This window comes from Pecten maximus, chromosome 7 (genome assembly GCF_902652985.1).
Source record: "Pecten maximus chromosome 7, xPecMax1.1, whole genome shotgun sequence".
Taxonomy (NCBI): domain Eukaryota; kingdom Metazoa; phylum Mollusca; class Bivalvia; order Pectinida; family Pectinidae; genus Pecten; species Pecten maximus.
The window spans coordinates 23,446,168-23,456,749 of NC_047021.1; the positions used below are offsets into that span (position 1 = coordinate 23,446,168).

The following is a 10,582-nucleotide window of genomic DNA, read 5'->3' on the forward strand; positions in this document are numbered from 1 at the left end:
AACACCCACTACATAACTACCGTGTTACCAATATCATAATACCTACTACACAACTACCGTGTTATCAATAACACAACACCCACTACACAACTACCGTGTTACCAATAACATAACACCCACTACACAACTACCGTGTTATCAGTATCATAACACCCACTACATAACTACCATGTTATCAATATCATAACACCTACTACATAACTACCGTGTTATCAATAACACAACACCCACTACATAACTACCGTGTTATCAATATCATAACACCCACTACACAACTACCGTGTTATCAGTATCATAACACCCACTACATAACAACCGTGTTATCAGTATCATAACACCTACTACACAACTACCGTGTTATCAATATCATAATACCTACTACATAACTACCGTGTTATCAGTATCATAACACCCACTACATAACTACCGTGTTATCAATAACACAACACCCACTACATAACTACCGTGTTATCAATATCATAACACCCACTACACAACTACCGTGTTATCAGTATCATAACACCCACTACATAACAACCGTGTTATCAATATCATAACACCCACTACACAACTACCGTGTTATCAATATCATAACACCCACTATACAACTACCGTGTTATCAATGTCATAATACCCGATACATATAACTACAGTGTTATCAATATCATAACACCCACTACACAACTACCGTGTTACCAATAACATAACACCCACTACACAACTACCGTGTTATCAGTATCATAACACCCACTACATAACTACCATGTTATCAATATCATAACACCCACTATACAACTACCGTGTTATCAATATCATAACACCCGATACATATAACTACAGTGTTATCAATATCATAACACCCACTACATAACAACCGTGTTATCAATATCATAACACCCACTACATAACAACCGTGTTATCAATAACACAACACCCACTACATAACTACCGTGTTATCAATATCATAACACCCACTACACAACTACCGTGTTATCAGTATCATAACACCCACTACATAACAACCGTGTTATCAATACCGTAACGCCCACTACATAACTACCGTGTTATCAATATCATAACACCCAATTAATTATTATCTAGAATTGATCTTGATAGGCTCATATGTTTATCGGTTCCTTTAAGGGATAAACTCATCATTAATTTTTTCAGTGACTCAGTCAATTCTATGTACCTTACAGTGTATTGCTTACACACATCCATATATAGCCATAGACTGGAATTTTAATTGAATCGCATATTTTCTTATGCTTCATGTCGACAACATCACTTTGTCGAGTTTAGTGACAAGTTCCTTCAACAGACTATTTTCATACCAATGACAATAAATTGTGACTTCTCTTAGGCGACTTATTTTTGTTTTGCACGAGGCTTGGTATATTGAGGTTATCAGAAGAGCTAACACACATGAAACATTTAGTGATAGACATTGGAACGTCCTTCAGTTTCACCTATAGATATATACTGGACATTTTTCGTTGGGTTGCTATCTGTCACCCTTAACACTATCCCACGTATAACCCACAACGCAGTAAAAGGTCCAAAGGACCTGCTTTGTATTATATAAACGAATACGTTCTGTTGTTAATATCAATTACCTTAGTTCTATTTTTATTCACAGGAACCTGCTTGGTAGATGTTTTGGAAACATAGATTTTAGGTTTAGAATTGTGATAGTCTTTTTACTTTGTTCCTGCAAAGTGCATACGCTCATCCAGTTTGCGTACATCTGAATAAACATTAAGATATATGTCTAATACACTTGCTTTATTTAACAATTGCAATAAGGGCCCTGCTCTGATAGGAGGGGGGGGGGGGGGGGGGGGGGGGGGGGGGGGGATGTAACATCCACGTTTCTAGCTGGGACAACTTACAATTATGCCATATGACGAGTGTAATGATTACGTTTCTCAAAACGTTAATTTACAACTTCTAGATAGTAGCATTCCTGATTCCTAAATCTACGGTGTTTAAATGGCACAGATGATTCGATATTCAAGGATAATTTCCGTGTTAGATGGCGATTACTGACGGGATATAAATTAAAAACACGTAATTTCGAAATACACAGGTTGATGAATACCATGGGAGACTGTTATAGCTGACATCTTCATCTCATTTGGAAATTTCTATTTCTTTTTGCGATATGATATGCTTGGTGGTTCCGTTGTCGTTACCCTAGTTTTCATTTTTGAGGATGTGACCTAACTCGGATTTGTCGATGAAGCAGAAGACGCTGACACTCCCGCAACACCTGGTCACTCTCTTTGTACCTTCCAATGTGTCCGTTCAAATCTTTAGTTAATACAGGTTTTTAGTTAGAATTACGGTTTAGTTTACATATGTCGGTATTCTCCGTTGTTTTTGTTCTATGCAATGACGTGCAATGATATACCTTATTTTATTACATTTTTACCATCGAAATATCGAAAATTATTCATTCTACAAAAGTGATATTTTTAACTAAAAAATATCCCTTTTCTGAAATTTTTCACTAGTTAAACAATACCGCTTTTTCTGATTTGACTAATCAAAGCACTGCTTGCAAACGACAATTTGGAGAGTTTTCTAATCTGTAATAAACAGAATCTTCAGTAATACGCACTCGTGAAAACTAACTATTTGCATTTCTCGTGAAATATATTTGGTATTACTGAAGACACTGCTACGGTATCCTCTATGTATTGTTTATCTCTACACTTGAGATATAGGAAGCACGTGATAAAAAGTGACAGCGAACGAGTGTCGTCCAAATCTAGTATCCGGGTTAGTAGCGACATACTCATACTTTATATTTAGTTAGCCACTTTTTAATAATGATTTCCTGAGAGAAGTGAATCACACCGGATTTGTAAACTAATTTGATCCACATTCAAATCAGAGGTCAGCTAGGCTGTTTCCACGACAAGCGTCAGAGTAAGTTGTCTCCCTTCAGCCGTCGAACAGCAATAAAATGTAGAAAAATCGAGGACGAAATTAAGTTTTTAACAAATGACATGCTCGAAAATGTGATGGAGTATGATGCATATCATAGAAAGTTCCAATATAAATTTTATTTCAAATTATCAACCCTGATTTCAAAATCATAATTAATTAACGAAGACTGTAGCTTAATTAGGTTGTGAAGAGCACAGCAAATATATTATAACAAAGATTCCACAAACCAAGGGGGCCATACATTGTTTATTATTATTATATTAAAAAAAAATAAGAATCACTGATGTCTTGGTTGATTATTTTATTTATTTATTTTTTATTGTGTAATAGACAATGTGTAGCCCTCTTGGTAGGGTTTATATGAAGGTTTGTCTACCTGAAGTAGTCATTTCCCCCCAGGGCTGTCTACGCCCGAGGGGATATCAACCTACCAAGAGGGCCATACATGTATAATAACTTGTGAAATTGTGATCTTGTTCACCTTTACAACAATTTGAGCGTTGTCGCATGCCATGAAGGAAATGGATCCTTCAGTCCTTGTACATTAATTTTGTAAGTGCTTGTAGTTGACCTTTTTGCCAATCAAGCCGTATAAAGATGTCTATTTTTATACTGATATCAGACAGTGTTTACATACTCTAGATAAATTTCTTGCTCAATCAGAACATAAAATGTTTGTCTTAAAAAAAGTGAAAACATAGAAATTAACTTTTTTACTTCCGTACAAGTACGTACATTACGACAGTGTAGTCCTGGGGACTGCTCTTCCAGTTACTTTGTGCATGCATGTCAAGGTCTTTTGGGAAACTATGACACAAGTATTCCACAACCTGTGCATACGATACAACCATATTAAAATTAGTTGATTACTAGTTAACCGATATGCGGATTACAGTCGCAATATACTAGTTTTTATACTCCGAGTATATTTTATGTGTTTTAGAACTTTTAAAGTGTATATACAATTTTATTATAGAATCTACTTAGTGTGTGTGCAACCGGAAGGAAGTCGCGAAAGATAAATTCCAGTTATGTGAAAACGCCACCATACATCACAGAGGTCAAACAAGACTTATATCGATGTCGTTCAGTGATTCAGTGATTTGTTGATTATACAATGTACTTTGTAAATATCGCTATATGAACATATAAATAAGTCTTAGTATGTCGAGGCCATTAACCCTCTCTGTTATGGTATAAGGACACTCGTGCGACATAGAAATCATTAACTGTCTATGCCAGTGTATGATCTAAGTTTGAGAGATCTCGCTGTTGCCGTCGTTTGGTTGTAGATATGACTACTGGACATATCTGGGTTGTATTTACTTGCGGCCGGGGTCCTACCATATTCCTCCGCCACTTCCCGCAAGTAAAACGGTGCATTTCCGCAACACAGACCGATGTAGTTCACACCGATTTCCCTAGCTTCTCGTGCAAAAGTTCGGATTTCACTTCTCTTGGACATACATGCACACACATCTACAGGATAGAGATTTTCACCTACAAATAAAATCCAATAATGCTGAAGTCAATTACTTTCTACTTTATTACACTAGATTGACGCTTCCCTCTGGAAACAATAATCCCAGTTGATTGTAAGAAATGAAACGTAAACCACATGATAGACAAGACTGGTGACATATTGTGCAAAAATTCTGATGAATACCAATTTTATCCATCAGTGATTTTAATGTATCTTCCTTTCTTCCGTCAGACCATCGAGACTGCAAGGACAACCCGTAGTCTTAAGGTCAATCAACTCACAACGTCACCAAAGACCACAGACCAAAGGCATCAGACAACAAGGACCAAACCGTAGTCGAAAGGTCAATCAACTCACAGCGCCACCAAAGACCACGGACCAAAAGGACCAAACTGTAGTCTTAAGGTGAATCATTTTTAAGCTATTCAATATTACAGTTTATTGCATTTTTGCCAGTGAAATATATAGAGGATATTAAATGGTTTCCCGTTATATATAACATATATTTCACGAGTATGACAGAATATAGATATTTTCACGAGTGCGAAGCACGAGTGAAAAATATCGAAATATTCTGTCATACGAGTATATTTAATTTATATTTAACGCGACACCATTCAATTTTCTTTTTATTGCATTTCATAAACTTAAAAACAAAATTTAAAACATCGAAAAATTAATAGCGTCAAAAAGTGCGTGAATCAGTAATGACGTCATCTCTTTGTGACGTTACTCCACGTCAACTTGACAGCGCCATTTTGAAAGGACTGATCAACGCAATTTAAGTGCATGAATAGCTAACGTTAAGTGAGTATTTTGTTAAAAACTAGTCTGAAAATTTCAGAAATACAGCAAAATAACCAATTTATCTATCTCCGCTTCGATAGGAAAAATCGGCAAGTTTCAACGAGGTGAATACAAAGGTCCGCTCTGATTTGTCAAAAACGGAAAACTTATATTTTCACTGCAAATTCTTACATTTATAAGTTTTATTAGTTTGATAAATTTCTATATTTCACTGGAAAAAAATGCAATAAAGAAATTTTTCAAACTAATAAAACTTATATTTTCACTGCAGCTATCAGCAGTGAAAATATAAGATTTTGCAGTGAAAATATAAGTTTTCCGTTTTGGACCAATCAGAGCTAGCCTTTGTATTCACCTCGTTGAAACTTGCTGATTTTTCCAGTCGAAGCGGAGATAGATAGATTGGTTATTTTGCTGTATCTTTGAAATATTCTGACCAGTTTTTGACTAAATACTCACTTGGTGTTGGCTATTTATGCGCAGATTCTCCGATAACAGCAGAAAACGCTTAAATTGCGCTGATCAATCCTTTCAAAATGGCGCCGTCATGTTGACGTGGAGTAACGTCACAAAGAAATGACGTCATTACAGATTCCCGCACTTTATCCTCTATCTACAAGGAAGAAACTGTAATCTGATTAAACACATACTGAAACAGTAAGACCAACATATACCATGTTTACCTGTTTGATTATCCTTCAGAGACTGGAATGTGACATGGTCTTTGTCTGTACGGAACGGAACAGGAATCGCGGCTATAGGACCCTGGATGAGAGAAATCGATACATAAATAACTTGTAATGACAATATATGGGACACAAGGTGATTTTTTTTACTAAACGACGCTGCAACATCCAGTGTCATATGAGGATTGGTGTCAAGGCGACAACATCCAGTGTCATATGAGGATGGGTGTCAAGGAGACAACATCCAGTGTCACATGAGGATGGGTGTCAAGGAGACAACATCCAGTGTCACATGAGGATGGGTGTCAAGGAGACAACATCCAGTGTCATATGAGGATGGGTGTCAAGGAGACAATATCCAGTGTCATATGAGGATGGGTGTCAAGGAGACAACATCCAGTGTCATATGAGGATGGGTGACAAGCCGACAGCATCTAGTGTCATATGAGGATGGGTGACAAGGAAACAACATTTAGTGTCATTTGAGGATGGGTGTCAAGGAGACAACATCCAGTGTCATAAATTATGAAGATGAATGGCAAAGAGATGTCAATGGAAGTTTACAGAATATAGAAAGAAAGAACACTGAAGGAAGACATCCTGTGCAAGAAAAAGAGATACAGAATATAAGAGATTACGTCCATGAGGCCTGGCATGAAATACAGGATGCAGCAATTGATGATTGCGTTCCTCTACTAGGCATGCTAGATAAAACGTTCTTAAGAAAACGGAGATGTCTATAATCTATTTAATTTAAGAGACATCAATACCTTACACACGGCACGTATCTGTCGGATAAGTGGTAACATAGTTGAAGGACCACGTGCACAGTTTAAGCCAACAACCGCCGCTCCCGCCTCTTCTAAACGCTTACACGCTTCGGGGAAACTGACGTCATCCGTGGTCACATCAGGCACGTACGCTGCCATTGTGATGACGGCTGGTAACCCTAGCAAAATTGAAATGGGGATGAACTGATATCTTTTCCGTGAGATAATAGTTACTAGTTCACGCTTGCTTGCTTGATTTCTGAGGTATTTCGTATGTACGTTGCTTGTATCAATCTTAAGTCTAACGAGAAGGCACCAGAGGAAGCATGAATACCATGAAACTATCAGCTGAGTACCCCATGACAAAGATAGTCCTTAAAAGGTTCTTGAATTGCTATGGTGTGTTTTGGTAGCTGATGGTGATACATTAGTACACAAACCTTGGCCGAACGTTTTGATGGCCTGTAGAGCTAGCATGGCTTCCCCGAAGTCGTTGAACGTCTCTGCTATGATATAATCGGCCCCGCCTTCCACGGCCCACTCAAGCTGTTCCTGCAACAACAATAACGTTATACAGTTTTGTCATTTGTTCCATTTTCCACGGTCCCACCTGTGAAGCTCAGCAGCAGCAACAACAATAAGATGGTACAGTAACAGCAACGCCTGGACATGTTTACAAAAATACACGGCGTGCGTTTGCATGGAGAAGTTATCTGTGCAGTGAGGTTATTGAGAAAAAACAGTTTTTTTTTCTCTATATATATAATATATATATGGGTAATTATTTGGTACATTCAGCAGACACATGACACAGCATAATACGCTTAACATACCAGAACACCTGGTCTTATTCGCAATTTTCTTTCAATAGTCGCAAAGCAAATATATATATTTCATGTGTACATGTATTTTGCACTTATTTTACCGACTTTGAGTTGGACTGTGAACTAAAAGGTTTGTAGTCACTTGTAGAATTGTTGTGTACGGAGTAAGAGAGGAAGACGGAGTCCAAGTAGTTATATCTTGGTTTATTCACGTGTGTAGAACTGCTCAGTACAGTCCTTGGAAACCGACAAAACAGTACATTAATATCTAGCCTTATATAGTCCTAGGTGTGAGTATGATTGATTGATACATGATAACAGAGACATCTGTCATATAGCCTGAGACAATGTTAGATAGAATTTCGGTTTCGTTTGTGCTAGCTGTTGTCTTTGGCGGTGTGGTCTTTTTCCATATTTCAGCATTTATACATCACAGCGGGGAGTTACTTTACCGACGACTGATCTAACCCTTTGGAACAACGTCTAATATTACTCTGACTACATATGCAATGTACTTAACACATTCGCAGGTTCTTATGCTAATTCTTAGTTTCTACAATGAGATGAGTGTGGAAATTAAACAATCTAGCCCAAGTCAATATTCCTTCACTCAAGGAAACTCCTTACCTTAATTTTTTCCACAAGAAAAATATTACATAATTCAAGGAAGGTTCTTTTACATAATAATATTTTCCTTAAATACAACAATACTCCTTCATGGGAAATTTTAAAAAGTTGAAGAATTTCCTTTAGTCCAGGGAAACCAGGGCATATCCATGAGTATTTCGTATGTGCACATATATATAAATACATTTTGGGAATGTGGCTTTACAAGTGATATGTCATTAACATATTAATTATTGTGCCAATGGATCGATGATAATTGCTTATCTTCTTTAATAGGTTAACCTCATTACACGGCCTTTACAGGTGTAAGAGGAGCTGTAAATGCACGGCCACTCCGGGGTTCGAACCCGGGACCTCCGAACACTAGCCGGTTGCTCTACTGGTCACCGATGATCGACCCGGTTCAGTTCCGATACACTTTCTTCCCTCCCTCTTAAAGTCTTCGACCCCGAAGGCCTAGCAACTCACAGCCCAGATTCGAGTATCCCCGTGTCAAGTATCCACCTCAATTGAAACAAGGTTAGATCACAGGCACCAAATGTAAGAGGACTGAAAAAATGTACGGCCAGACCGGGGTTCGAACCCGGGACCTTCGAACACCAGTCGGATGATCTACCAATCGAGCTACCTGGTCGCCGATGATCGACCCGGTCACGTTCCGCTACACAGGCAACGGATATACATTGTAGTTTAGGGACAGAGGAACTACCGTGGGAGATGTTAATGTACCATTATCATTAGTCGTGCGCGGGTTGTTGTATCACTAATAAGTTCACGCAGAGTGATTTACTGTGATTTTGGAACTCATAGCTAAATGTGTCGATGGAAAGTATAGTTAATAGTTATATTTGTCATTGTTTCTCACCTTAAACATCATCATTATCGTTTCATCGGATTTCTTATCATCTGGATCATATAGACCAGTGTTACAAATGTTTCCCGCCATAAGCGTTCCGGTATTGTCTGCAACCTCACGAGCGATTCTTAGAGCTGTCCTGTTGAGTTTTTCCAAGTCACCTTCTCGGCCTACCAACCTCATTTTCTCTCTGTGAGCATAGTACTGGAAAAAAAGTTTATGTAAATTTGAGACCGTAAAAAGAAAGCAAAGCATTATGGTATTAATTAAGTAGATATTTTTATAAACGCACATACCGTGAAAGCTTCTACAACGTCACTTCCGGCATGGACAAACTCTTCATGCATGACTTTCACGAGGTGTGGCGATTCGAGGACTACTTCCGGTACAAAGGCTCCGGCATTTAAATATCCACGTCGCTCAAACTCCCTGACGTAGCCCTCAGCGATAATAATGCTATCCCCACGAGCCAGGCGATGGACCAAACCTGATGAGAAATGCATGCTATTCACAGAACATCTAAAAATGAAGAAAACAAATCAACAAACAAAAACAAAACGTGGTTAAGGTCATTCACTCTTCAATTAGCACCATCCTCACGCGGTGTATTACTTTACAGAAACTTGAAACTTAACAATATGCACAATACATGTAACTAGAACTGCTGTAAATCGACCTTACCGGGTACCATGAGAAATAATGACTAGCGTTTTCTGTACTTCTATCATTTCTGATACAATATTATGGATAGCCTAGCCTGGTCCGAGGCTCAGGCTCCGATATCAAATCCAATGGATAAAAACACATTATTTACGCTTTAAGTATACAAGCGTAACAGTGACTCCAACCGAAATGTCATAGCATTACTAATAAGTCGTCCTCTCCATTCCCGATCCGGAGTTAGACACACAGTACCACAAAGCGATCACAATATGATTACTCTCCTGATTTAAAATGGTGTAATAATCAAGGATAACCTTTAGTAATTAGTCATGCAGACATCAGTGACCACTGAATAGTGTATGATTTTAATTGTTGTTTCCCGTTTTGAGCAGCGATATCAGAAATCTCTCTGAACGAAGCCATGTCGAGAGAGTTGTAAAAGATCACACGTAGGCTTCCACAATATTACTGATAACTGATGTTATATGAGCTATGGTTACATATCATAATACACAGGTAAACGAACAACAAATACAGCGATACGTGTTTGTAAATTACCGTCTTTAGACATGGCGACATCCGCTGTGAAAGGCCAGCAAGGTGGATCCAATGTTCAACGCATCGGTGCTTGCGAACTTAGAACCTGTTATATTGAAAGGTATTTATACGTGTAATAAGTAGTTCAATGCACAGGGGCGTGCTAACTTAAAACATGTCTTATTTGTGTTATTTCTTTGCACGATCTACTTTGAAATGTTATGTTTATTTTTTTAAATCTATTATTGACTTTTCAGGTCATGATGAACATGATCGGTCAAGCAACACATCCGTTAACAATCAATACTGGAGTAAAACACCATCATGATAGCTGCTTCTCTATTGTGAGTTAGACATCAATCAACAGTAAGCAG

At 38.0% G+C, this 10,582-nt stretch overlaps 1 protein-coding gene across 4 annotated transcripts; it reads right to left on the reverse strand.

Moving 5' to 3' along the window:
- Positions 1 to 3,241: 3,241 nt before the first annotated feature.
- Positions 3,242 to 10,320, reverse strand: LOC117330294 (betaine--homocysteine S-methyltransferase 1-like). 4 transcript variants are annotated; one of them, XM_033888475.1, is made up of 7 exons: positions 10,230 to 10,320; positions 9,305 to 9,495; positions 9,018 to 9,212; positions 7,142 to 7,253; positions 6,702 to 6,880; positions 5,929 to 6,010; positions 3,242 to 4,455 (listed from the first exon to the last, which is right to left on the reverse strand). In XM_033888475.1, the coding sequence occupies exons 1-7, from the start codon at positions 10,240 to 10,242 to the stop codon at positions 4,181 to 4,183; spliced, it is 1,047 nt and encodes a 348-aa protein (XP_033744366.1). In that variant the 5' UTR covers positions 10,243 to 10,320; the 3' UTR covers positions 3,242 to 4,180. The 4 variants fall into 4 exon arrangements, with proteins under 4 accessions (XP_033744366.1, XP_033744368.1, XP_033744369.1 ...); XM_033888477.1 differs by lacking the exon at positions 10,230 to 10,320 and adding an exon at positions 9,690 to 10,198; XM_033888478.1 differs by lacking the exon at positions 10,230 to 10,320 and adding an exon at positions 9,986 to 10,196.
- Positions 10,321 to 10,582: the final 262 nt, after the last annotated feature.

What these genes read in the sequence shown, in the direction of transcription:
- LOC117330294 (XM_033888474.1), bottom strand. Translation starts at nt 9,511, where the DNA reads ATGCATTTCTCATCAGGTTTGGTCCATCGCCTGGCTCGTGGGGATAGC. An exon ending in AGATACGTGCCGTGTGTAAG is followed by an intron (nt 6,011 to 6,701) that starts GTATTGATGTCT and finishes TCTCTCATCCAG; the next exon opens with GGTCCTATAGCCGCGATTCC. An exon ending in TCTGAAGGATAATCAAACAG is followed by an intron (nt 4,456 to 5,928) that starts GTAAACATGGTA and finishes TTTTATTTGTAG; the next exon opens with GTGAAAATCTCTATCCTGTA.